General features: G+C 40.6%; 1 protein-coding gene across 1 annotated transcript; it reads left to right on the top strand.

The window, feature by feature from the left end:
• Window positions 1–2,134: 2,134 nt before the first annotated feature.
• On the top strand, window positions 2,135–18,866 carry MDH1 (malate dehydrogenase 1). The gene is made up of 9 exons (XM_060784542.2): window positions 2,135–2,286; window positions 8,331–8,429; window positions 8,794–8,890; window positions 11,276–11,451; window positions 12,708–12,830; window positions 13,925–14,101; window positions 14,761–14,874; window positions 16,741–16,830; window positions 18,199–18,866. Exons 1-9 carry the CDS (start codon window positions 2,284–2,286, stop codon window positions 18,322–18,324), a joined length of 1,005 nt encoding a protein of 334 aa, XP_060640525.2. The 5' UTR covers window positions 2,135–2,283; the 3' UTR covers window positions 18,325–18,866.
• The last annotated feature ends 9,057 nt before the right edge of the window (window positions 18,867–27,923 follow it).

Genomic DNA, 27,923 nt, shown 5'->3' on the forward strand with positions numbered 1-27,923 from the left:
ATAAAATCTTTCCCCTCTTACCTCTCACCCGTGAACCCACCACCCATTACTTCCGACACTATTCACTGTGAGTCTCACATCTCATAAAATCTATCCTTATATCTACTTTAATAAATTCCCCTTGTGGTTATTTTAAAGGAAATATTTGTCTTCCTTTACATGTATTAAAATGCCAGCCTCCATAAAACCAGTTGGGAGGGGCTCCCTCTGTGAGTGGGACTGCAACACCTGTCAGCTAATCAGGGAGCGTTCCCTGCTTCCAATGCAGATTCCACTCTGTCCAATGGATGTAGAAGGGCCGGTTAGTCCAGGAGACAAAGGTGTCAAAATTAGTTATGACTGGATGATATGGTCCCAGCAAGGAACAAACAATAAGGTCCATCAGGTCCCAAGAATCTTTATTGTTGACATTATTGCTATCTGAATCCTGAGTTCGTAATAGATTAAAACCAGTAGACTAGGAAGGGCCCTTAAGGGTCAAATACATCTTTATTTTAAATGGATCTGGATAAAAGTGCTGAAGGAAAAGGAGTTGGCCAATGTCCTGGGTGAGTTTTGCCAAGCATCTGCCTCAGAGCTACGCAAGAAATTAGGGGCCTTCCACACAGCCCTGTGTCCCAGAATATCAAGGCAGAAAATCCCATGTTCTCTGGGTGTGGACTCAGATAACCCAGGCAGGATCCAGAAAGCCCTTTATCCCAGGAGAATCCGCACCCACCCTCCCAAGCCCCAGACCCCTTAGCCAGAGAACATCCGGAGGGCCTACACCCCTCCTCCCAAGCCCCCAGACCCCTTAGAAAAGTAATAAAAACTTATGTGGGCTCCATTAGAAGCCTCAGCCAGCTCTCCTGGCACATAGAAATGACGTGCCAGGATCACGGGGCAGGGGAAATTTTCCTCCCTCCTGGGGAGGCACTCTCCTGGTACATCATTTCTAGCCAGATGAGGATTGTAATGGAGGCCTGGTAAGTTTTTATTACCTTTCTAAGAGTTCTGGGGACTTGGGGGAAGGGGGGTGGGTATTCCCACACTTTACCTGTCTTATTTAGCCCAGTAAACTGTGTGAATACACTCTGGAGCGCAGAATTCTGTGGATTTATCCGACACCTTCCAGACATTGTCTGGACAGCCCCTCCTTTATTGCGGGAGTTGATGCAATACATCTAGATGGGCCCCCAGTTCAAAACAGATATTGTGGGATTTTCTGTCATGATATTCTGGGATATAGGGCTGTGTGAAAGGGCCCCTAGATGGCAGTGGTTCCTAAGGACTCACCTTGGCCTGGTCAGAATATCCCCGCCTGTACCCCTTCCATACAACTGTACAAAATCCACATTGAACTGGATAATATGGCAGTGTGGAATCAGGGCCCTTCTAGATAGGCCCTATATCCCAGGATCCGATTCCAGGTTTTCAGCATTATACTAGATTATATGAGTGCCCACTGCTAGATAATCTGGGATAAACAGAAAAGCTGTGATAAGATCCTGGGATATAGGGCCTGTCTGGAGGGGCACTCAGATAACCCAGTTCAAAGCAGATATTGTGGATTTAGCTGCCTTGATATTCTGGGTTATATGGCTGTGTGGAAGGGCCCTAGAAGACCAAGGACTCTGCAAAGGATCAGGCTGCATGGCATTTCCACATTCCCTTACTTTACACTTTTGCTTCAATGTCAAGAGGCCTAGACAAGGGTCAAAAGCATTCGTGTGTTAATTATCCTGAAGTAGATCAGTACATTTTATTTTACAATTAACTGCATGAAAGCTATGCCATAGAAAATTATGCAAATTTCCCATTCAATTACTAATAGAAACACACACAAGTGTATACACATATAGTCTTCTATTGAGTTGAAACGACTGTACAAAGAACCCACCCCCTTTTGCGCATGCGTCTTCACTGCCACCTCTCAAGTAGCGCGTGACTGCTACGTCAAGCACAGCGCAAAAGCGTCATCGATTGCAGATCCCTCCCCACCCCCTTTCTCCTATTAACGGACGCAGAGAAGAGAGCGGTCTCGGTGCATTGTGGGAATGGTAGTTCCTTTGAGCCTGGAGTTTCGCTCTGCGCCGCCTCCTGGCGTGAGAGCGAAGACTACAACTACCAGAGGGGGCGGGGGCGTGTGAGCGCGCGGCGGTTTCCTCCGCCCCCTTTTGACTGCCTTTGGAGCGGCGCTTTCTCCTCTCGCGTCTTGCTGTGAGAGGTGACTGAGCGCAGAGGTGACCCCGAAGAGTCAGTCAATCAGTCAGTGGGGCCGGCTGCTTTCACCGTCTCGTCGCCATGGTTCGTGGGGCCGGGCTCATTGAGAGGGAAGGGCGGGGAAGACCGGGAGGAATGAGGGACACGTCCTTCTCTCCTGACAGAGGGAGAAGGGGAACAGAAAGGGGGGGGGGGGGAGAAAGAAATGGGCTTCACTTCCTGCTTGCAGTGAGGCCTTCTGGGGGTTTTCTTGACTAGATTTGATTGGGGGGGGGGGAGGAGGTTGTCCTTGCCCTGAGACTTAGAGTATGGCCTCTTCCACACAGCTGTATAAAATCCACATTGAACTGGATTATATGGCAGTGTGGACTCATAACTCAGTTCAAAGCAGGTATTGTGGGTCATCTGCCTTGATATTCTGGGTTATATGGCTGTGTGGAAGGGTCCTGACTTGCTTAAGGTCACCCTGGCAGAGCAGGGATTTGAACCCTGGTCTGCAACGCTCAAATCACTGCATAAGTTCCTTTACTTCAGGAATGCTCTTAGACTGGATTGCAGTTAGAGTTAGAAGTGTGGGAAAAGCTGGCACTTGGTCTTGAGCACTTAAATCCCCCCAAGTCCTTGGTGCGATAGAAATGAACCTAGTATTGAGCGAGAAGCAGGTTGTAGCAAAAGCAAGCCCAGAACTGCCCAATATCCTATGTTGTAACTGCCAGTTAGCTGGAGAACTAATTGGAAACATCTAATTATTATTGTTGTTGTTGTTATTGACACAAAAGCACAGTATACCACAGCAAACGAGATCTATGTGCTGGATTTCGTATCACAAAATCACAAGTCGAACACTTCCCAAGTGTCTAGGACTGTGTGATATATTTTCGAATGATGCGTGCAGATCCAAGAAAGGTTTGGGTTTTTTTTTTTTTTGCCATGACAGTAGCGACTTGAGAAACTACAAGTCACTTCTGGTGTGAGAGAATTGGCCGTCTGCAAGGACATTGCCCAGGGGATGCCCCGATGATTTGATGTTTTTATCATCCTTGTGGAAGGCTTCTCTCATGTCCCCATATGAGGAGCTGGAGCTGATAGAGGGAGCTCATCCACCTCTCCCTGGATTCAAACCTGCAACCTGTTGGTCTTCAGGCCTGCCGGCACAGGGGTTTAACCCACTGTGCCACCGGGGACTCCTCCAGGAAAGGTGACCTTTTGCAGTTGACAGATCATGATTTTGTTGATGTTTATTGTTTCCAAATGCCGGCTGAGATCTTTTGGCACGGCACCCAGTGCGCCAATGACCACTGGGACCACCTGTACTGCTTTATGCCAGAGCCTTTGCAGTTCGATTTTGAGGTCTTGATAGCGGCTGAGTTGGCGACATGGCGACATCAATAATCCAGACTTTTTTCTTTTCCACAATCGTGATGTCTGGCGTATTGTGTTCCAAAACTTTGTCAGTTTGCATTCGAAAGTCCCAAAGTATTTTTGCATGTTCATTTTCCACAACCTTTGCAGGTTTGTGATCCCACCAATTCTTTGCTGCTGGCAGGTGGAACTTTTGACATAAGTTCCAGTGAATCATCTGGGCCACAGAGTTGTGCCTCTGTTTGTAGTCCGTCTGTGCGATTTTCTTGCAACAGCTGAGGATATGATCCATGGTTTCATCAGCTTCCTTGTACATTATTATTATTATTATTCTCTTTGGAATGCCCTCCCAGGGGAGATTAGATCTGCACCCCTTTTGTTGGCATTCAGGAAGAGGCAAAAAACCTTCCAATGGTTAAGAAGGCCCTTCGATTTTGGGACATTTTATCAGGGTGGTTTCACGGTATTTGCTAATATTTATACAGTAGTAGTACATTTTATTGATTAGCCCATTGGCCGTGTCAAAACACTTGACAAACACATTTTACACATACAGTATTCATCCCACAGTACAATAAAGGTTAAAATAAGCAAGCTGGGCCCTTTACTGGGGAAAGGCAGGGTATATATTTAATTTAATAAATAAATAAAATGTGATTACTATTATTATGTTTATTTATACCCTACTTTTGTCTCCATTAGGAGACTCAAAGCGGCTCACAACTAAAAGCATTGCAATATAGCTTAAAATATACCAGTATTAAAACAGTTATAACACCATTAAAAGCATTTAAAATCACAACAGACTCTGTCAATCTTACACACCTTTATATTTAAAAGCCTGCCTGAAAAAAAAGGACAGCGGGGACAGGACAGCAGGGAAGGGGCCGTTCTGACTTCTCTGGGAGGAGAAGCCACCAAGAAGGAAGCACCTCTCTCTCGTTCCCAGCAACCAAGCTTGAGATGGAGGTGGGACCGAGAGAAGGGCCTCTCCTGAAGATCTCAGGGCCCAGGCAGGTCCATACAAGGGGATGTGATTGGCCAAATAGCCTGGACATGAACCATCTAGGGCTTTAAAGGCCAGACTAGCAGCGAGTGGAGCTGCTGTAGCAGAGGGATTGTCCATTCCCTGCATCCAGCCCCAGTGAGCAACCTGGCTGCAGCTCTCAGATGCAGCCCCATGTAAAGCGTGTTACAGTAATCCAGATGGGATGTAACTAAGGCATGTTTCACCTTAGTTAGATCTGGAAGTTTTAATTGTGCAAAGGCCCTCCCAGCCATCACCGACACCTGGGCCTCCAAGTTCAGCACCGAGTCCAGGAGGACCCCCAACTTTGGACCTGTGTCTTCAGGGGGAGTGTAACTCCATCCAGCACCGCCTGGATCCCTATTCCCTGGACTGTCTTCCAACTGGCCATTGGATTTAATTTCAATTTGTTTGCCCTCATCCAGTCCATTACAGATGACAGGCACTGGTTTAGGGTCAGAACAGCCTCTTTGGCATTAGGTGAAAGTAGTAGAGTTGGGTGTCATCCGCATACAGTTGGAACTGTACTCCAAAACTCTGGATGACCTCTCAGTGGTTTCATGTATATGTTAAACAGCACAAGGGACAAAATGGAACAAAAAGGTTAGGTGGTTGTTGTTTTATGACAAGTCTTGAGCCTTTACTGACTCTACAGCTGAAGTCAGATGGCATAGCTGCTCTAGGGCCCCTTCTACACTGCCATATAATCCAGATTATCAAAGCAGATAGTTTGGATTTTATATGTTAGGGGCCTATCTCTTATTAGTACTGCGTAGAACCATTCCTAAACTACAAAATCTGCCGCTGCTTATACTCATTAAAAGAATCACATAGGTAGCCTGCAGGGGTGAGTGGGTGTGCGCATGAGCACACAGGCACATCGTCTCAAACTAGATGTCCTTGAAGGATGCAAAAAAAACCTAGGCTTTGGCTGTATGGCACTTGAGGGAACAGCTGCAGAAGGACTTGCATGGCTAGCCCAAGGAGAATGTCTCATTCACCTTTCTGTATGTGCTGTGTGATGCAGAAGAATCTCTAGGATGTTTCTCTTCAAGGAGGCATGTTGCATTTCCATATCTTGTAGGATCTGTAATGTCAACGTGTTGAAACTTGATCACAATTTCTAATTAGAGACATAAAGTAAATTGTTGCTGCATATTAATCACAAAGCTGTTACAATTGCAGAAACCACTGGCAAATCCTCATTAGCAATGAATGACCTGCAGTTTGTAACTCGATTAGGCAGGAATGTTATTTATCCATATATCTTTCCAAAGCTAGATATTACCAGTTTGCGTAGTCTAAAATGCTACAAAGTGTTGTATTTAGTATGCTACTTTGGTTTTACTTAAGAATAAAACCAGTGCTCTGACATCATCAGGATTAAATCTTGTACTGGAGATTACGGGGAAACAGCTGTAGTGAAAAACCATCAGCTGCTTTTGTTGGCAGCTTATTCGTTATACTGTTATTTTCCTTTCTAGTAGGTCTAGTAAACTAATATTTTCTCTGTGTGGTTAAAACTGGAATGGCTTCTTTTCAAAATACTTTTTTTCACAACTAGTGATTCTGTAGTTAGTAGGTATTGCAGTATAGCATGTTATCCTCATCTAATATATGCTGTTTGTGCCCTGTTGATTGTATCAAAGATCACACAATCTTTGTGGCCTGTTCTTGGAGTTTCTGTACTGCAAAGATGTGCCCTAGCATTGTCAGGCTGCTTTCTGCTATTCCAACTGGAATGGGCCCATAGTGCTAAAGCTTGTGTATCTTGGGCAAGCAAACAAGGCCATGTCAGGTACTATTCCTAATGCTTCTTGTTTCTGTGTATTTCTTTCTGAGTTACTGTGCAACTGTTTTTTTTTCTTTCTCGCTTTTCTGATTTGTCTGATGCTTTAGCCTAGGGGTTATGAGTTACTTTTATGGCCCCATTTTTTACCCTCCCTGCTCTCAAGTATGGTTTATGGCATTTAATGGTGGCTCCTGTATAGTATGCAAAAATTTGGAAAGTTTTGTTCTTAGTCATTTTAAGATAGAGATCAAATTCATGTCACTGTTTTGTAGATTGGGATACTTATTGCTTTTGCTGGTTGTTTTCTAGATTCTAGGAAGTCATTTGCCCTTACATCTTACCATCTCTTCACTCCTGCAAACTTCCTTTCACAATCTCTTCTCCCTTCACTTAGAAAACTCTACATTTTTTCAGGAGAAAATTTGTTCAAGTTATTTTGGGATTACAAGGTCAACCTGGATCTTCATGGTTGTTGGATGTAGATTAAATCCATTGACTCAACTGCTGAATAGGAAGTAAACTCTTTAAAAACCCCACTGATTATAAAGGTCTGTTTTATATGCGATTGTCAGTAAAATTTAGGTCATTGGCTATTCAGTGTCCTTCAGCTAGTGCTTAAGCACATATTTTCGTGATGTGTCTACACCATGCTCATATATAGGTTGATACATTTAGCAAGGAACTGATAAGACAATCTCTGAATGTTCCTTGCCTAAAGAAACCTGTAAATTCTTGGGTCGCCATAAATAGACAGTCACCTTGAAGATCATCACACCTATGCAGCTATACAAGATACTACTGGATGAACCTTATCTCTTTTTTTGATAAAATAACAAGTTTGGCAGATGTAGGGAATGCTGTGGATATAGTACATCTGAATTTCAGTAAGGCCTTTGACAAGATTTTCCCATGCCATTCTCAAAAAGAGGCTAGTAAAATGTCAGCTAAACAATGCTACTATGAGGTGGATTGGGATTTGGTTGACTGGCCAAACCTAAAGAGTGATAACCAATGGCTTCTCTTCATTCTAGAGAGAAGGAACCAGTGCTGTGCTACAAGGCTCTGCCCTAGGCCCAGTACTGTTCAACATCTTTATCAATGACACGGATAATGGAATAGAGGGCATGCTTTTCAAAATTGCAGATGACACCAAATTGGAAGGGATCCAGAGGACCTTAAGAGATTTGAGAGCTGGACCAAAACTAGCAAAAGGAATTTCAACAGGGAGAAATGTACTAGATTTTGCCGATAAAAATGAAATTCAGAAATATGGAATGGGTGACACTGTCTTGAAAATAGTACATGTGAAAGGGAGCTAGGGATTTTCATAGAGCACAAGCTGAACATGTGCCAGCATTATGATATAGCAGCTTATATGATTCTAGGCTGTATCACATAGGAGTATGATGCCTATACTGTGTCCAGTTGTGGGCACCACAATTCCAGAAGGATATTGACAAGCTGGAACAGGTCCAGAGAAGGGCAACCAAAATTATCAAAATTCTAGAAGATGAGCCCTATGAGCTGCTTAGGGATCTGGGTATATTTAGCTTGAAGAAAATAAGGTTTTGAGGGGACATGATAGCCATGTTTAAATATTTGAAGGGTGTCACATTGAGGAGGGGAGGGAATTTGTTTTCTGTTGCTGTAGAGATTAGGATATGAAGCAATGGATTCAAATTACAAGAAAAGATATTCCACCTAAATATTAGGAAGAACATCCTAATGGTAAGAGCTGTTTGACAGTGGGATATGCTTTCTTGGAATGTGATGGAGACTCCTTTTCAGGAAGTTATTAAACAATTATTAAACAGCCATCTATCATGAGTGCTTTGACTGTATTTTCCTGCATGACAGGATTGAACTAGATGGCCCTGTGACCTCTTCCAGCTCTATAATTCAGCCTGATACTAATTACTAAAACTTAAAATATCTTTTCTATTGCAGTCTAAACCGATCAGAGTTCTGGTGACTGGTGCTGCTGGACAGATAGCCTATTCTCTGCTCTACGGCATTGCTAAGGGTGATGTCTTTGGCAAAGATCAGGTAATAGATAAAAGGAATTTAATTGTACTTGTAAGTAGTAATGAATAATCTAAGGATCACTTTGGAAACTTGTATCAAACCTAGATGGCAAGAATAAGTCACTGAATTATACTTACTTCATTTCGTATTCTTTAATAGAACTGAAGTTTCATTATGGAGGGGGGAAATTCCATGATTATGCTGCTTGCTGTATGTGTTTCAGGTGAAGAACAGTAAATGAGAATTCAACATGTTGGCATTTTATATTTCATTATATGGTAATCCATATGGTTTTATCTATAGAAACAGTCACATTTTCTGTACTTTGTTATCCTCAGATATTTATTGAGTTAACTAATTTACACATTTGTCAATTTCTCTGCAGCAACTTAGTCTTGTTCTGTTGGATATCACTCCCATGATGACTGTATTGGATGGTGTACTTATGGAATTGCAAGATTGTGCTCTTCCTCTGTTAACAGGTGAAAAAATATCAAAATTTAGTGGGGTGATCCTAAGATATGCTATCTTTTTGTTTATGGTTCAAAGTCTATAGGCCAATGGGTCAGCATAAGATACTGTACTGTTTTGCAACATTATTTAATACTGTAGATATCAAGTTGCCATTTTGTAAAAGGATATCAGCTTACATAAGGAGCAAGGTGCTAGGTTTGAAAGGCAGTCAGTGCAACCCTAGAAGGTTTAATCTTCAGCGGCTGAAAAAAACAAGTAGTAGTTGTAGCTGAAGTGATGCAGATGATTCAGTTTTAATGTTTAAATTATGAACTAGTACTACTTTACAGAGAGACTAATTTCAACTTGTTTCATGCTGATTAATTATTTTGTATATCACTGTAGCACAGCTAATTTTGATGATGAAGACCTCTTTTGCTCACCTAGTAAACTGAGTGATGAACTTGCTTTATGGTACTGGATAATATTGCTGCTTATTTTATATAAGTAGCAACAATTTCTTCTGCCTTTTTGTTGTAGTTTGTTGTTGTTAGAATTCTATTTTATATCAGTTTTTTTATTCAATTTTGTAAACTACTGTGGTGCCATAAAAAGAAGGCCATATAGTAAAAATTTCAAATTATGTTGTATGCTTGCAAAGACCTGTTTCCTGGCCATGCAGGGGGTTTGACTGGATGGCTTTTTTCACTCTATGATTCTATGACAATTAAAGTGCCAGTTACTACCTATAAAACATATTTTTTTTGATCCTGGCTGTTTGAAGAGCTGTATGAAACAGCTGAAGCCTTTGTCTTGGCTCCATTCTTATCTGTTGAGAATGCCAGAGTGAGCTTTCTTGCTGTTTCTCCTAGCCTTTCAACCTTCCTTCCTAAGGAGTATAGAGGGACCCTCTTCTTGTTATTCTTCTTGTAGCAGACAAATACTCTTTTTGTTCTGATGAGCTTTCAGGAACAACTTCTAATGAAGGGCTCTTTATCTTCACCATATTTGTTTATATCCTGCATTCCTCTCAGTTTGAGACTCAAGGTAGTTTACAGCAATTGAAACAAACAAATGTAGCTAAACAGTCACTTCATAAAAAGTTTAAAATGTAATTAAATTGCTGATAAAATTAAAGTTAGAAACATAAAAATTAGAGAAAACAAAGACTGTACAAAGATCTTCCAACATCCACTAAAACAAAAATGAGTCTTTGCCTGCCTGTGGAAAGATAGTAAGGTGAGTCCCAATCTGACCTCCAGTGGTCAGTTTCAGAGCCTGGGAGTAGCCACTGTTTCAAAGCCTGGGAGTAGCCTTTCCTATGTTCTCACAAAATGTACAGATGACTATGGTGGAACAAAGAGAAAAGCTGACTAGAAGATCTCATGTGTTGTATTCTCTGAGGAAACAGATTGGCAGCCAGTGGAGCTGTTGCAGCAAGCGGTTTATGTGCTTCCTGTAAACCTGTGGCCCTCCAGGTATTTTGGATTTCAGCTTCCAGAATTCCTGACCATTGGACAAGCTGGCTATGACTTCTGGGAGTTGGAGTCCCAAACCCCTGGAGAGCTGCTGCTTGTATACCACTGCTGTAAACAGACCCAGTTAACATTCTGGTTGCAGTGCTTTGGACTAGCTGAAGTTTCTGAACACTTTTCAAAAGCAGCCTCATATTGAGGGCATTACCTTAGTCGAATCAGGATGCAACTAAGCTCGTGTCATTGCAGCTAGATCCGGCATCTCTAGGTGTGGGTTGACGCACAAATCTTAACTGTGCAAAAGCATTCATGGCAAAATCTAACCTCCCAGGCTCAGGATTGAATTCATGAGTACATCTAAGCTGCAAGTCTGAGTCCAGGAAGTGTGTGACCTCGTCCTGTACAGATTGAATCCTTTTTTTAAATGTTCTGGCTTTTGATTAACTTCTAGCACTGCCTTTACCCATTCAGCCAATTGCCCTCCAGCATTTTTGACAAACTAGAAGGGCAAGAATGTCAAATACATGTGGCAGTTCTCAACTCTCAAAGAATCCTATTTGCCTGCTCAGACAGCATGGATGCTGCTGATTAATTTTTGAATTTCTTAATGGATTATTTAAATGGAATGTTAATTACTATTTAACAATAATCTTTTCAGTGTTTTTAGTGTTTTATCTATCATACATTACATTTTAATTTTGTAGCTGCTTCTAGTCCTTGCTCTGTGGAGGAGATGGGAAATTTTAAAAATGTAAAAAGAGAGGCTGAAAACGATGTTTTGTTCTAGTGTATATTCAAAAAAGAATCAATTAATGCCAGCACGGATTATAATACTGTATTGACACCTTTTCCATAGGGTTGAAGACATTTTCCTCTCAAAATATTAGCATTAATTTATCTGTCTGTTATAATTACTGTTATCTTCCTGTCTTCTTATAGAGGTAATTGCAACTGACAAAGAAGAGGTGGCGTTCAAAGACCTTGATGTAGCCATCCTAGTGGGCTCCATGCCAAGGAAAGAGGGCATGGAACGGAAAGATCTTCTCAAGGCTAATGTGAAAATTTTTAAGTCCCAAGGCGCAGCACTGAATAAGTATGCAAAGAAGACAGTTAAGGTGAATAAGATTATTGTAATGTGTGAGAAAAGTAAATGAACTGTGCTATGAGAATTTGGTAGTTCCACATCTGAAATAGAGATACGATTACTGGTTCTCCCTCACAGGATTGCTGTAATAAATGAAGTACTGTGAACATTCAAAGCATAGTTTAAATTCAAATCAATTTTATTTATTTATTTATTTAAAACATTTATATTCCGCCCTTCTCACCCCGCAGGGGATTCAGGGCAGAGCACAACATATTTACGGCAGACATTCAATGCCGGGACATAAAACCATAAATATATACAAACATTAAAATCACTTATCCACATTAAAAGTTGCTTAAAAGCCATCTCAGGAAACAAAGTGTGTGTACACTGAATCATCCCAAAGAATAAAAGGTCACTATCAGCCATCCCCATATAGACAATTTTGGATTATAAAGTATTTTAGATTTCAGAATATCATGCTAGGACTAATATAACATTTTTAGAAATGACTTTCTAATCTACCTGTGTCTTTTAAAAGGAAGAAAAAGATAATTCTGATGATATATATATATTCTATATGTGGAGTTTGTTTCCAAAAGGTACTAAAGCCACAATTTAAAAAAAATCAGCTAAAGATGGCTCGGAGTAAAATATTATGTACAGATCAAAACTATCAGAATGTACCAGATCACTTGGAAAATTACATTTTGTAACAAAAGAATGCATATCCTTAACACATGTCAGTTTGCTTTTAAAACTGGATTTGCATGTATGTTGGAACAGGTACATTTTTATGTGTAATTGAAGCCAAAACCCCTTTTCTTAGTTTGGGATAGTATAAAGAAGGGTTAATACCCCTGCACCATATGGTTTGCTGTCTGTACCCCTGTTTAGGAGCTTTCACTTCACTTTCTGTCCCTGTGAGAATTGGATTTTGAAAAATTTGGCATGTCATGGAAATAAGGATTGGTGAGAAAGCTTCAGTGGAGATACCTTTTTCTCATGGTAATTCTTACAGGAGTGGATTTCCCTTCCTAGGAGTGGATTATCTTCCTCTCACCTCCTGTTGTCTCACCCCTCCCCCAAATTTGTAACTACTGCCTGTAGTTTTAATGCTTTCTTGTTACTGGTGAATCACTGCCGTGTTTCACAAGGTAACTAAATTCCTGTTTTGACTATTGCTGTTCATCCTGTGTAAATTTTCTTACATGATAGAAAGACCTTTGTTAATTACCCGTTCAACAGCTTTAATGTAATTAAGCCTAACTTTTGTTCTCTTAGGTGATTGTGGTCGGCAATCCAGCCAACACCAATTGCCTTATTGCTTCCAAGTCTGCTCCCTCCATCCCAAAAGAGAATTTCAGCTGTCTAACTCGTCTGGACCACAACAGGGCAAAGTCCCAGGTGAGAATGGATGTCTACATCCAGAGCACACTCATCATTTTCTTTTAATATGAACTATCTTGAAAATACTGTACAGTTATATCTCAGTTAACAAAAATATGATGTGTTCCTGAGCATTCCCTTTTTAACAGAAAATCTGGTACTAGAGACACAATATATACATATAACATATAAAAGGCTTCATAAAAATGATTCATTTGTTGGAGGCTCTGTTGACTGGCAATTGGCTTTGTTGAGTTTTGTTTTTATTGAGTTTTAACGGTGCTGTTTTATACTCTTATATTTTATTGAATCGTGCTTTTATCTGAATATATATCACCTATGTTTTATTTTAATTTGTGTTTTTGCTTTGATTGATGTTTTTGTATTTGTGTCTGTGGGCATTTTGTCCCATTTGTAAGCTGCCGAAGTCCCTTCGGGGAGATGATGGCAGGGTATAAGAAAAGTTATTATTACAGGCACATAAAATCACTCTCAACAAAAGATTCCCCCCAGGCCCTTCCAAGCCATTGAATGCTAATCAAGGTGATCAGCTGAAACATTCACAGCTAGCCTCAGCAGACAAAAGTCCTTTGTCTCACCCTGGTCATTCCACAGATATATAAACCCATTTTTCCTACTTCCAACAGACCTCACTACCTCTGAGGATGCTTGCCATAGATGCAGGCGAAACGTCAGGAGAAAAATTGCCTCCAGAACATGGCCATATAGCCTGGAAAAACCTACAACAACCCAAAGTTATTATTATTTGAAACACAACAAGATGAGTCCACAGCAGACACTCTGCTGGCTGTTGTATTGGATCACACGTCGGACACTTCCCAAGTGTCTAGGACTGTGTGGTGGATCAGAGAATAATGCGTGCAGATCCCAGTAAGGTGGTCTTTTGCAGCTGGCAGATGGTAATTTTGTCAGTGCCGATTGTGTTTAAGTGGCCAAGGTCTTTAGGCACTGCACCCAGTGTTGTTGCTATTATTATTATCATCGTCGTTGTCGTTGTCATCATCATTGACCATCATCATCATCTCTGATTAAAATTAGAAGTTTAAATTATTAATCAATTATAAGACATTTTCTCTTTTGTATCAAACTAGATTGCCCTGAAAGTTGGTGTGACTGCCAAAGATGTGAAGAATTGCATTATCTGGGGGAATCACTCCTCTACTCAATATCCAGATGTTAACCATGCCAAAGTGAAAGTGCAAGGGAAAGATGTTGGAGTTTATGAAGCTGTGAAGAATGATAATTGGCTGAAGGGTGACTTCATCACAGTAAGTTATATTTTAGGGGCATTATCTTCAGTGAAATATTGAAATTTACTTGCATTCCATAGAATAATTTGATCAAGTGATCAGTGTTGGTATCTTAGTTTTGCCCACCTTGCACAAGGGACATATGTTCTGCCCCATACATTAACTCAACCTTGTGTAATGAAGTTATGTAACAAGATTAGGAACAAGGTATTTCGTCTTTTCCATAAAATAAAGATTTACAATATCTGAATCAAACCCAAGATGTTCTTATCTACTTATTGCTTTTAAGCAGAGGTTGGATGGCCATCTGCCAGGGGTGCTTTGAATGCGATTTTCCTGCTTCTTGGCAGGGAGTTTGACTGGATAGCCCACAAAGTGTCTTCCAGCTCTAACGTTCTATGATTCTAAGACCATATTCATGTGGTGGCAAGGTTTCGTGATGGTATCCAATGGTTTTCCTGTGATTTAGCTGTATTGAACCCTGACCTCATTCAGCCTGGATTTGGTACAGTTATTCTGACTTCAGATTATGCAATTCAGGATATATTGGATAGATAGACATTGGTCCATAACTTGATAGTAGAGCTACATTCTGTGTCTTGAGCTTCCTAAGAATACTGAGTTTGTACAGTAGTAAATACAAATAACCCAGTAATTTCCATCTGTCAATACTACAGACTGTTCAACAGCGGGGTGCAGCTGTCATTAAGGCCAGGAAGCTGTCAAGTGCTATGTCAGCAGCCAAAGCGATCTGTGATCATGTGAGAGACATCTGGTTTGGTACTCCAGAGGTAAGCATTGCCCTTATCCATGAAGACATTGGCCTTGATCATGCTCTTCACAATTAGTGCTCACTTAGTACATACTGGGCAAACATCTGATCGGTAACTGATAGTTCCGTGTACGTTTTCGTGAACAGTGGGGTAGACATGCTAAAATTGTTCAACATATAGACAAAAAAGTTTGATAATTTGATCTTTGGTTAAAAGAACACAATGAAACAGCAAGATGCAGAACCTTCCTTCTGAAATATTTTTTCCACATGCACGTTCCTATACCATTTCAACATAGCATAAATAGATTCCAGCATAGCAGCAAATGGTTGCCAAGGCCATGAGTTCATCCATTGTTCAACAATTGACTAGCTCTCTAGCCACTAGATCAGGGGTATCAAACTAAATTTCATTGAGGGCTACGTCAGCTTTATGGTCGCCTTCAAAGGACCATTGAATCCATGGATGAAGAATCCATGGATACAGAGGGCCAACTATAGTTATTTTACGCTGTGATCAGTGCTCTTTAGATTTTACCCAGTTTGGGTTCCTGGATGTTACTAAATGACAACTCCCATCACTTTTTATTGCCTGCCATGCGAACTGGGGATAATGGTTATAGCATCCCAATAGCCCTCGTAGGTCTGAGATTGGGGAAAGGTTGAAGGACATTTTAACATCAGACATAGTATTCACAAGCCCTGTTTCAAAATTCAAACACCACTCTCCTGACTAAACAGAACAAACAATAGCCTTACAAATGTTACTGTATCACAATTCAGATCAGCCCTAGTCATGATGCCTAATGATGAGTAAGACAGATGGCCACATTTGTTTATTTATTTACTAAATTTATATCCCCCCTTCTCACCCTGGAGACTCAGGACGGCTCGCAACAGAGGCACAATTCGAAGCCTTGATACATATAAAAATAAAACAACATAAACTTTAAAATCACACAATTAAAACATATCACTTAAAATAATTACTTAAAAACACAGTCCAAAAGCATATTCCAGGAGCCATTCCAATTGTCATTGTTCATTATTGCACTGAGAAATAGTTGTTGCACTGGGAATTACTCTGCAAACGCTTGATCCCACGAACAGGATTTAACTTTCTTCCTGAAGGTCAGGAGGGAGGGAGTTGATCTAATTTCCCTGGGGAGGGAGTTCCAAAGCCGAGGGGCCACCGCCAAGAAGCCTCTGTCTCTCGTCCCCACCAGTCATGCCTGTGAGGGGGGTGGGATCAAGAGCAGGACCTCCCCGGATGATCTTAACCTCCGAGATGGTTCATTGGGGAAGATATGTTCGGACAGGTAAGCTGGGCCGGAAACATTTAGGACTTTATAGGCTAAATCCAGCACTTTGAATTGTGCTCGGTAACAGACTGGCAGCCATTGGAGCTGGCACAACAGGAGGGATGTTTTCTCTCTGTATGCTGCTCTGGTGAGCAGCCTGGCTGTCGCCAGTTAGACTACTTGAAGCTTCCGAACAGTCTTCAAAGGCAACCCCATGTAGAACATGTTGCAGTAGTCTATTTGAGATGTAACAAGAGTGTGGACTACTGTGGCCAAATCAGAAAATGACATGGCCAGCCGCATTTACTCTGTGGACCTTGAGTTTGACACAAATCAAAACTGAGAGGGAAGACTGCGTCTGCTTGATGAATGAATGGCTGCCCTGTAATTACACAACTTTGGAAAACAGAACTACACACAACATTGTTTTCATGCTAATATGGTATTCCTTGAAATTCATGGCAGTTCTATAAGTTAATGTACAACTTGAGCCACAGAAACAGGATTCCAGCCATAGTCTGAATTAATGTTTTGAAGAGGGCAGAGGGAGCACCAACCTAATTTCTTGTGTTTACTTTTCAAAGGGTGAATTTATTTCCATGGGTGTAATTTCTGATGGAAATCCTTATGGTATCCCGGAAGATCTGATCTATTCGTTTCCTGTTGTTATAAAAGTATGTAACTTTTTTTTTGAAGCACACTTATTGAACCTTCTATGTAAATGTGATACTTGCGTTTTTAAACACTGATGCCTTTTCTCCATTTGGGTAGGCCTCATAGCATATCATAGTATTTCAACAAAACACCAACACCTTTGAATCTATGTTATGCAAAGGGAATGTCTACAGGCTGGGCCACACTCTCAATTTATTGTGAATACAGTGGGTGTGAAGTACCACATGGCAGCAGTTTCAGTAATATTCCTTTTTTTAACTTTAATTTGTATTATTTGTTTCAATACTATTCCTAAAGCACTTGATGTGTTGGATGCGCTCTTGGTAAACGCAGACCCTGAATGTGCATTCAAGTCATAGACTTCTCTGAAACACTTGTGTTCATTTTACAACCCTTCAGCTTTGTCCGAGAAATTCATGAAATAAAATAAAGGATTTCTTGGTCAAACTCATTGAATTGTAAAATACTGTTTTAATGCAGACAGAAAATGGAATGACAACATAGTTTGACAAAATCTAATTTCTAGCCTATTTTCTTCACATTGGATTTGAAGTTTTAAAAAATTGCAGAATTTATGGCTAAATTCAGTGGCTAATCCCAGTTAGATTAGCAGTGGTTCTCAACCTGTGGGACCCCGGATGTTTTGGCTTTCAACTCCCAGAATTTATTTATTTATTTATTTATTTCGGGTACTTTTACCCCGCCCTTCTCAACCCCCGAGGGGGGACTCAGGGCGGCTTACAAAAAAGGCACGATTCGATGCCTATACAAATTACACATAATGTACAAACCACCATAGTTAAAACAATAATCACAATTAAAACAATCAAAACATCGATATACAACACATCATATAAAACTATTCACATGCTCAGCGTAAGTCTTTCAGAGTTCCAAATTCCATTCCATTAGTCATTTCCTGGCCATTGTCAAAGTCCTTTCTTTATCTGCCCGATTGTCCAAATGCCTGGTCCCAAATCCAAGTTCTCAGTTTTTTCCTGAAGGAAAGGAGTGATGTCGCTGATCTGATTTCCCCGGGGAGCGAATTCCACAGGCGGGGGGCCACCACTGAGAAGGCCCTGCTCCTCGTCCCCGCCAACCTCACTGGTAAACTGGCTGGGATTTCTGGGAGTTGTAGGCCAAAACACCTGGGGACCCACAGGTTGAGAACCACTGGATTGAAACCTGTAAACCAAGAAGACTTATGTAATGTTGCTTTTCCAAGTTCCCATTGATTCAGTGGGTTTACTCTGGTTAGGACTAACAATTGGATTTTTTAATTTAATTTTTATTTTATTTATACCGTAAATAAATCTTGTAGAGTTAACATCTGATGTGCTCCAATCTTTCTGATGTATTATTCGCAGGATAAAAAATGGAAGCTTGTTGAAGGCCTTCCTATTAATGACTTCTCCCGCGAGAAGATGGATTTGACAGCTAAAGAGTTAACTGAAGAAAAGGAAACTGCCGTTGAGTTTCTGTCCAGCGCATGACTAAATGCTCACCAAGATGCAGGAGATGGGTCAACCCCTGAAGAGTCTAAAAGTCGTCTCTAAAGTCACCATCGAATACTACTGTATCAGATGTTTCCCCCTCCCTTGTGGCAATCCTTTGATTATTTGCTTTGTTGGTACCTCTGTGCCTGTTATTGAGTGCTCTTAGTAATGAGATGAATGCACAACCTGTTTTGAATGTAGTGTGCAGTCTTGACCAAATCTTGGTTTATTGTTTGCTGCTTGCATTGCATAGTACATAGCCTACTTAGCCTCCATTTCCAGAAGGTTAGAAACCTTTTAGCTTGATTTACACTAAAAGCAAATCCGCAGTCCTGATGGTAATTTCTATGGAATGGGTTAATCAAGTACAGCTAGATTCAGCAGTGGCACAAGAGAAAGCCTACAGGGCATAGACTTATTAGTATGCAAAAATCTAGGTAGGAAATATTGAGTATAATGAATGTACTATGTATTAACAGTCACTGACTTTCTCAAGCAATCGTATTCAAAGCACATTAAATGTTGAGTAGGCACTCCTATTCTGTGGTGGTGTACTGTGTATTTTGTTTTCCATCAAAAGTATGTAACATTTCACCAAAGTATGACTTTGTTTTTAAAACAAAGCAATAGGGCTTGATTTCAAATTGGTTCGGAGACTTAACTAAGTAGGAAAGAAGAGTAAGAAGTTTCCAAAATACAGAGTTCCTCAAATTTTGAACTTTAAATTAGAGTTTGATTTTCAAAGAATTTGTAGTGTTATTTGTTATATGGAATGACTTCCCTGTCTTATAATAACACACCAAAAATAAAGTGGCTAAGAGCATACTTAATAATTATGAAGCTGTCATTAAAGTTGGATACCTTATTAATCCAACTTTAATGACAACTGATCAAATAATAGATCATATGTGTCAAACGCTAGACCCACGGGCTAAATGCAGCCTGCCATGTCCTTTTATGTGCCCCTCCCCCAAAGATGCTGGATTATAACTCCTGTCTTCCTTATCATTAAGCTTCATAACTAGAGCTAATGCAGTGTTTCTCAACCTTCCTAATACAGCAACCCCTTCATACAGTTCCTTATGTTGGGGTGACCCCCCCCACCACCACCACCACAAAATAATGTTCGTTGCTACTTCATAACTGTAATGTTGCTCTTGTTATGAACCATCATGTACATATCTGATATGCAGGATGTATTTTCATTCACTGGACCAAATTTGGCACAAATACCCAATATGTCCAAATTTGAATACTAGTGGGATTGGAGGGGGATTGATTTTGTCATTTGGGAGTTGTAGTTGCTGATATTTATAGTTCACCTACAATCAGAGAGCATTCTGAACTCCACCAACGATGGAATTGAACCCAACTTGACAGACAATTCCCACGACCAACAGAAAATACTGGAAGGGACATTGACCATGAGTTTGGGAGTTGTAGTTCACCTATATCCAGAGAGCACCGTGGACTCAAAACAATGATGGATCTGGACCAAAGTTGTCATGAATACTTAATATGCCCAAATGTGAACACTGAGGAAAATAGACCTTGACATTTGGGAGTTGTAGTTGCTTGGATTTATAGTTAACCTAGAATAAAAGAGCACTCTGAACCCATGATGAATCTGCATCAAACTTGGCACACTACTTACATGGTCAACATTGAATACTGGTTGGGTTGGGGGGATGTTTTTGAATTCTGAGAGTTGTAGTTCACCAACACCAAAAAGGTAGAGGAGGACAGCCGAAGAGATCTTCGGCCTTCTCTGCCAAAGGGTTCCCAAGACCATCAGAAATACGTGTTTTCTGATGGTCTTTGGCGACCCCTCTGAAACCACCCTTGCGACCCCTCCAGGGGTCCGACCCCTAGGTTGAAAAACACTGAGCTAGTGGGAGTTACAGTAACATCTGGAAGGCTGCCATTTACCGTATGTACTCGAGTATATGCCGACCCGAATATAAGCCGAGGCACCTAATTTCACCACAAAAAACTGGGAAAATGGATTGACTCGAGTATAAGCCGAGGGTGGTAAATAATAATAGAGTAATAATAATAATAGAGTAAAATAATGGAAATGTATTAATAACGGTAATAATAAAGTTAAATAATAAATGTAACAATAATAATAAATACAGTAAAATAATATAATAATAATAATAATAACAATAACAATAAAATAATAAATAACTTTGACTCGAGTATAAGCCGAGGAGGACTTTTTCAGTCTAAAAAAAGTACTGAAAAACTAGGCTTATACTCATATACAGTATTTTGTTTAGTCAGAAGAGTGGGGTTTTGATTTAGATACAAGGTTTGTGAATATGATGTCTGACTTTAAAGTGTCTTTTCACCTTTCCCCAATCTCAGACCCACAAGTACCACTGGGTTGCAATTCCCATTATCCCCAGTTCGCAAGGCAGATGATCAAAAGTGATGGGAGTTATCCTCCAATAACACCTGGGGACCCAAATTGGGTAAAAATTAAAGAGCACCAACTATGATGTAAACATTTATAGTTGCTTTTCTGAATCCATGGATTCATCAGCCCTTTGAAGACAAATCATAAGGCTGACGTGGCCCTCATTGAAAATAATATTGACACCCCTGAAATAGAAGAAACTTGAAGCTTGAAAAGGACAACACCTGATTGGCTTTGTGTACCTTGAACATGAATTATTACTGATATACTAATAGATCTTTCGAGGACGGATGCTTACATTCATTCACATGCTTGGGTTGCTTTATAAAACCATTTAGTCAATTCAGTGGAATCTGTTGAATACCACCATAGTATTTTTTTAATCCTTGCAAATCCTTAGCTGAACCTCCAGATGGTGCTAGAAGAAAGGAAACTCAGGAAACACCATTAAGCAGTGGAGAGGTAAAACTTTACATCCCTAAAGCAGGGGACAAGCCACATCACCTCTGTTAGAACAAGCAGTCAGAACCATGGAAACCCTATATATAGCATTGCAAGTTCTTTGATATGTCTACCTTGAGGATACTTTTGCATATTTAGAGTGACAGATTGCAGAAGAAACACATGCTGCAAGGATCCTACAGCATATTTTAGGAGACACTTTCAAAGATTGCTCATGACTATTGTAACTCATTATTGCTTTATGTGGATTTGTCAACATCTAACTCTAGTTGGTGACTTCATATTGAGGGGAGAAACAGCATTGAGCCCAAACTGTCTAAAAAGAAATTGCTTGCTGATAATTATATTCTCATTGAGGAATCCCAGAATTAAAAACAGTTGTAAAAAATCTTCATTAAGTTTGAAAATACACTTACATGTTATAGGATATGAGTACTCAAGGCTCGGCCCAATTACAACAAAATGGGTGGGACCATTTGTCGTGTTTATACAGGTCCCTTTTATTACAATGGTTGCAGAAACACCTCTGTTTAATTAGGAATTGCCTGTGCATATAGAGAAGCCTTATTCTCACAAACAGCTTTAAATAGTTTGCTCAGTTTCTATATGGTCATAGCTCATCACTGCAGCAAGTACCTTTCACACTGAAGAGCAGACGTTAGGGCAAGAATTCAAGCTTTCTCCCTGTTATACCATTTTTTTAATGTGTGAAGATGATTTGTCATGAAAACCACAAAATTTGCAATGGGGTATTTCATTACAAAGACTTTACAGTTCAAAAGGGACTAAAGAAAACAGTGTTTAAGGTTTTTTAGGGTTTGGGTTCTTTTTAAAGTATACCATACTTTTAAATTATTGTAATAATAATATTATTATAATATACTTTATTTATATTCTGCTCTATCTCTCTGAGGGGACTCAAAGCACATTACAAAATAAATTTGTGGCAAACATTCAATGCTGTTATATAAACTAACAAAGACAAGACAGTACATAGAGGCAAACTTCCCTCTTTTTTTTGTTTCCGGCATCTGGAGGCTGTGGGAAGATGCTGTTCCATTTTTCCATGCCAAGGAGTCTGTTGTCCTTGAACGCCTTGCTAGCATGTCTTCAGGAGCGCCTTTTACCTCCCCGCAAAAGTGGTACCTATTTATCAACAACATTGCTGTTTTTGAACTGCTAGGCAAGCAGAAGAGCTAGGGCTAACGACAGGAGCTCACCCCACCCCTGGCTTGAACTGCTAACCTTCCAGTCTGCAAGATTTTCTGTAGCTGGTGGTTTAACCCACTGTGCTATATATTATCTATATAAATAAAAATGTAATGTTCGTTTGTGCTATTCACAGAACTCAGAAACCACTGGACAAATTGACACCAAATTTGGACACTATGTCCCTAACAACCCAATGTATGTTCTCCACTAAAAAAAAAACAACGAAAACAAAAAGCAGAAAGGACTTCTAACCTGCATGTCCACAAAGGGGAAACTGCATGTCTATAGAGACCCATGGCTACGCCCCCCCTCCTCGCGGGGAAACAGCTGGCCGTTAAAGCCAGGCGCACGTGCACGGCCACACACACACAAGCGAGTGGAGTGGAGGTGGAGGCGTGCTGCATGTAGCCCCTTCTCTTTCTCTCCTATGTCAGGAGAGCAGTCTACTCCTTCTCCTTTCCCTGTTGGGAAAGCAGCAGCAACGGCAGCAGCAACGGAGCATCCACGCAAGGAAGAAGGGGAGGAGGAGGGGAGGAGGAGGGGGGGAGGAGGGGGGAGGGGGAGGAGGCGAGGAAGGTCCACGTTGCTTGAATGAAGAACCTTCCTTCCCTCCCTTTCCTTCTTTCCTCCCTTTCCTTCTTTCCTTCCTTCCTTTCCTTTTCTTCCTTCTCCTTCCTTTTCTTCTTTCCCTCCTTCCCTTCCTGTCCCTCTTTCCTTCTTTCTTTCCTTCTTTTCCTCCCTCCCTCCCTTTCCTCCTTCTTTCCCTTTCTTCATTTCCTTCCCCTTCATTTCCTTCCCTCCCTCCTTTCTTCACCCCCCTCCTTTCTTTCCTTCCTTCCTTCCTTCCTTCCTTCCTTCCTTCCTTCCTTCCTTCCTTCCTCCCTCCCTCCCTCCCTCCCTCCCTCCCTCCCTCCCTCCCTCCCTTCCTGTCCCTCCTTCTTTCTTTTCCTTCCTGTCCCTCCTTCCTTCCTTCTTCCTTCCCTTCTTTCTAAGATATAAATACAATATTAAATGGAAGGGACAGTCAAGAAGTAACGAGAGAAGGAGAGAAAAAGGGAAGGAGAGAAGCAGGGAGGGAAAGAAAGAAAGAGAAGCAAAGAAGGAGAGAAGGAAATAAAAAAGTGAAAGGAAAAAGAGAGGGAAGGAAAGAGAGAAGGAACAAAAGATAGGGAGGAAAGGAAGGAAGGAACCAAAGAGCAAAGAAAGGGAGGAAAGAAACAGAGATGGAAGAAAGATGAGAGATAGGGAAAGAAAAAAGGAAAGGAAGGAAAAAGGGAAGGAAGGAGAGAAAGAGGTAGGGAAGGTTGGCCACAGCAACACGTGGCAGGTACAGCTAGTATATAATAAATATATAATTGTATTATATATTAATAATATATTAAAGTATATTAGTTATTATAAGCTACCTTAAATCCTGTTTTGGCAGACATTTTAAATAAATAGGCGCAAAAGAACAAAACGCAAAAAGGCATATTGGGACAATATCTTTGTTTTCCCAATCAAAGGCACAAAACATTGCAAGTTTTCAAGTAACCAGGAGCTTTCAGTAGGCAAAATTTTACAAAATGAGAGAGACCAAAAATACCAACCACAAACCAATAACTTCTAGCTTTGATAGAGTTTACACTTTATCTATAGATGGGCTGCCAATTGCTTTCACAAAGCTGGAAGAGATGTGAGCAGATAGTGAAAAGGAATATTTTTACTATCCCAATCAAACAAAATTGGTTGTGGCTAGAAAGCTTAGCTAAGGCTGAAATCCCACTTTGGTCAAAACTAAAGTGGATTTTGATCTAGCACTGTTTCTAATAGGACTACCGAATGAATGACTTAAAAGGCAGAAAATAGAAACTAATTTTAGGGGAAGTTTATATAAGTAATATAAACAGATTATATTATAGTTGCATTTTCTATATGCAACTATATATACTATACAGTCATATACTATACAGTATATGACTGTACTTATATTACAATAATAACAAACAATGGCTGGGAGAAGAATTTCCTCCTCAGACATTCACTAGAAAACAATTTAACTATTGTATTGTCGAAGGCTTTCATGGCCAGAATCACTGGGTTGTTGTAGGTTTTTCCGGGCTAAATGGCCATGTTCTGGAGGCAATTTTTCTCCTGACATTTCGCCTGCATCTATTGCAAGCATCCTCAGAGGTAGTGAGGTCTGTTGGAAGTAGGAAAAATTGGTTTATATATCTGTGGAATGACCAGAGTGAGACAAAGGACTTTTGTCTGCTGGGGCTAGCTGTGAATGTTTCAGCTGATCACCTTGATTTGCATTCAATGGCTTGGAAGTGCCTGGGGGGAATCTTTTGTTGAGAGTGATTTTATGTGCCTGTTTGTTTCCCCTCTGTTGTTTTGCTGTTGTAATCTTTGAGTTTTTTAATACTGGTAGCCAGATTTTGTTCATTTTCATGGTTTCTTCCTTTCTGTTGAAATTGTCCGAGCCCACAACACAACAATACAAGCAATAACAACAACAATACATGCAATTAAAATAAACCACATAGACAATAACATGAGCATCGACAATAGTACAACACACTTTTAAAATCTATGGCTAGGCTAAATGTAATTAAAAAATTAAAATGATGCTGAACATGTATGAGATAAGGAGGTGGGGCGTTAGTGGAAACATATGAGCAGACCTAAATCATAGAATCATAGAATCAAAGAGTTGGAAGAGACCTCAACTTGCATATGTCATGGTCTATTTTCCTCTAAGAGCACCTCAAGAGCGCCCCTGGGCAAAATCAACTATACTGCATGTGCTTACTTTGCGTAATGGTTGAGCCGCCCCAGGGTCTGCCTGATGTCATTAGGAAGTGAGTTCCAGAGTCGAGGGGCCACCATCGAGAAGGCCCTCTCACTCGTCCCCACCAATCGCGCTTGCAATGCAGGTGGGAGTGCGAGCAGGGCCTCTCCAGATGATCGGAGAGATCGTGTGAGTTCATATACCAAAATGCGGTCACGTAGGTAGGCGGGTCCCAAAAAGTTCAAACATGCTATATAAGAGCAGATCACATATGACACAACCTTTGACAAGGCCTACAACAGAGTCCCCCATGACCTTGAAGCAAACTAGTCGAACGTGAGCTAGCCAATGCTACTAAGAAGTGGATCGGTAATTGGTTAAGTGAACGAACCCAAAGGGTGTTTCTCCCCAATGGTTCCTCTTCATCCTGGAAAGAAGTGACTAGTGGAGCTAACAATGTAATATAGATTAAAAATCCAGGCATACTATAAGAACAGATGAAAAATGACACAACTTTTTCCACTGGGGCTATTCTTTTCAGCATATGTCATCATATAATACGACAATGTCAATATTTATATAAGCAATGTTTACTGATCAGCAAGTTGTAATGGGAATATATGTGAACCTGTTGCACACAATCTGAAACCAGAGAAGAGACCAGGCTCTGAATTTACCTAAGGTTTTAAAAACTCCTGGTAGAATTAAAGGTACAAAGAAGAACATGCAGATATAACTCTAATCAATCACTTTGTAAGAAATGAACCTGCTTCTGCTAAAAATAATTTTTAATCAGTGTGTGAAGTCACTTGAAAGCATTGCTAACTAGGTGTGGGGTCATCCAAACTTTTGGTGGCATTTAAATGGACTGTTCCACTCATGAGATTATAAAGCCTTGGGAGTCATTCACATAGTGATCCAATAGATAGAGGTTTGGTTCTTTGTATTTTTTTTCAATGTGTGCATAGCACTTTTAGATCTTTCAAAATGTCCTGGGGGCAAAAGGGAAATGAACATTTTGGAGCCTCTTCTCGTTCTTGCAGGTTTGCTCAAAGTTAGCAAGCAGCTGATGAAATAATATTTTGTATTGTAAGATCAAATGGTAGTAGAACAAGTTTGGGTTTGTAACATCTGAAAGTTGAGACAGAAAGTATTCCAGCAAAAATGTGCAATTGCCTTTATTTCTTTCAGACCCAGTGTATATTTTCTCTACCAGTTGTGTGTTTTAGGAACATATGTTAGACAGAACTTTCAGTTAATGGCATTTACCAAAATCCACTAAGTTTCTGATGCTACGTTCAGCAGAGGACAAGAGGGATCCTCTCACCTCTGCAGGAGTCTACTGTATACCATGCAGCTGTGGACAAGTCTACATAGGGACCACCAAATGCAGCATTGCCCAAACACGAATCAAGGAACATGAAAGGCGCTGCAGACTACTTCAACCAGAGAAATCAGCCATAGCAGAGCACCTGATGAACCAGCCTGGACACAGCATATTATTTGAGAACACAGAAATGCTGGACCACTCTCACAACCACCATGTCAGACTACACAGAGAAGCCATTGAAATACACAAGCATGTGGACAATTTCAACAGAAAGGAGGAAACCATGAAAATGAACAAAATCTGGCTACCAGTACTAAAAAAACTCTTATAAGTCAGGGGTCGTCTTACACGTGGGAGTCGTCTTATATGCCGGGAATCGTCTTATAGAACGGGTGCTGAAACTTCCAATCCGGATTGGAGAAACTGTGATTGCCGCATATTGTGGGGGGAGCTCAAAAATGGCAGTGGCCACGTCCCTGCTGTATGCAGCGACTATGAAAGCATTAAGGGTGACGCTGTACAAGTACGGTAGAAGAAAATCCATTCATCAGGATTTGTGGACTTAATGTGATCCCGATAGTGAGGTGAAGGGGCACCTCACTGGGAAGGTGTAAGTGAAGGGTGGAGCAAACTGCAGGTGTCCGGGGCGCCCAGGATATAGAAAAAAGAGATAGAGTGGCTCTGGGCTCTGTCTGGCCCGCCCTTGTATCCTATTACCATACCTCCTCCTCTGCTCTCAGATCTCCCTCCTGAAGACTTCAGTGAAGCGGTGCAGATGCACATGTGCGAGATCTGAGAGGCAAAGAAAGAGGTACAGTAATAGGAAAATTATCATATTGAAATCAAATCTGATCTTTTTAAATTTTTATTTGGTGTGCGTTGGAAAAAGGGTAGTCTTATATGACAAGTATATCCCAAACTCTATATTTTAACTGGAAAATTTGGGGGTTGTCTTATACGCCCAGTTGTCTTATATGCCAGAAAATACAGTATATAAACCCAATGTTCCTGGTTTCCAACAAACCTCACAACCTATGAGGATGCTTGCCACAGATGTAGGTGAAACGTCAGGAGAGAATGCTTCTAGAACACAGCCATACAGCCAAAATCCTACAACAACCCAATGTAATGTTTGTTTGTGGGATTAACATAACTCAAAAACCACTGGACGAATTGACACCAAATTTGGACACAATACATCTATCAGGCCAATGAGTGACCATCACTCATAAAAACACTGAAAAACAGAGCAGAAGGGATTTAAAAAGCCAAAAAAGCAAAAATATGCTACAGAACATGCACAAAAATGACTCCCCCAGCAAACAAAACAAACAATAGCATATCTGCAACCCGGTTTTTGATCTGTCATACCATGACTTGCATTTCCCAGTGTTTTT

This window comes from Anolis sagrei, chromosome 1 (assembly GCF_037176765.1).
Source record: "Anolis sagrei isolate rAnoSag1 chromosome 1, rAnoSag1.mat, whole genome shotgun sequence".
Taxonomy (NCBI): Eukaryota; Metazoa; Chordata; class Lepidosauria; order Squamata; family Dactyloidae; genus Anolis; species Anolis sagrei.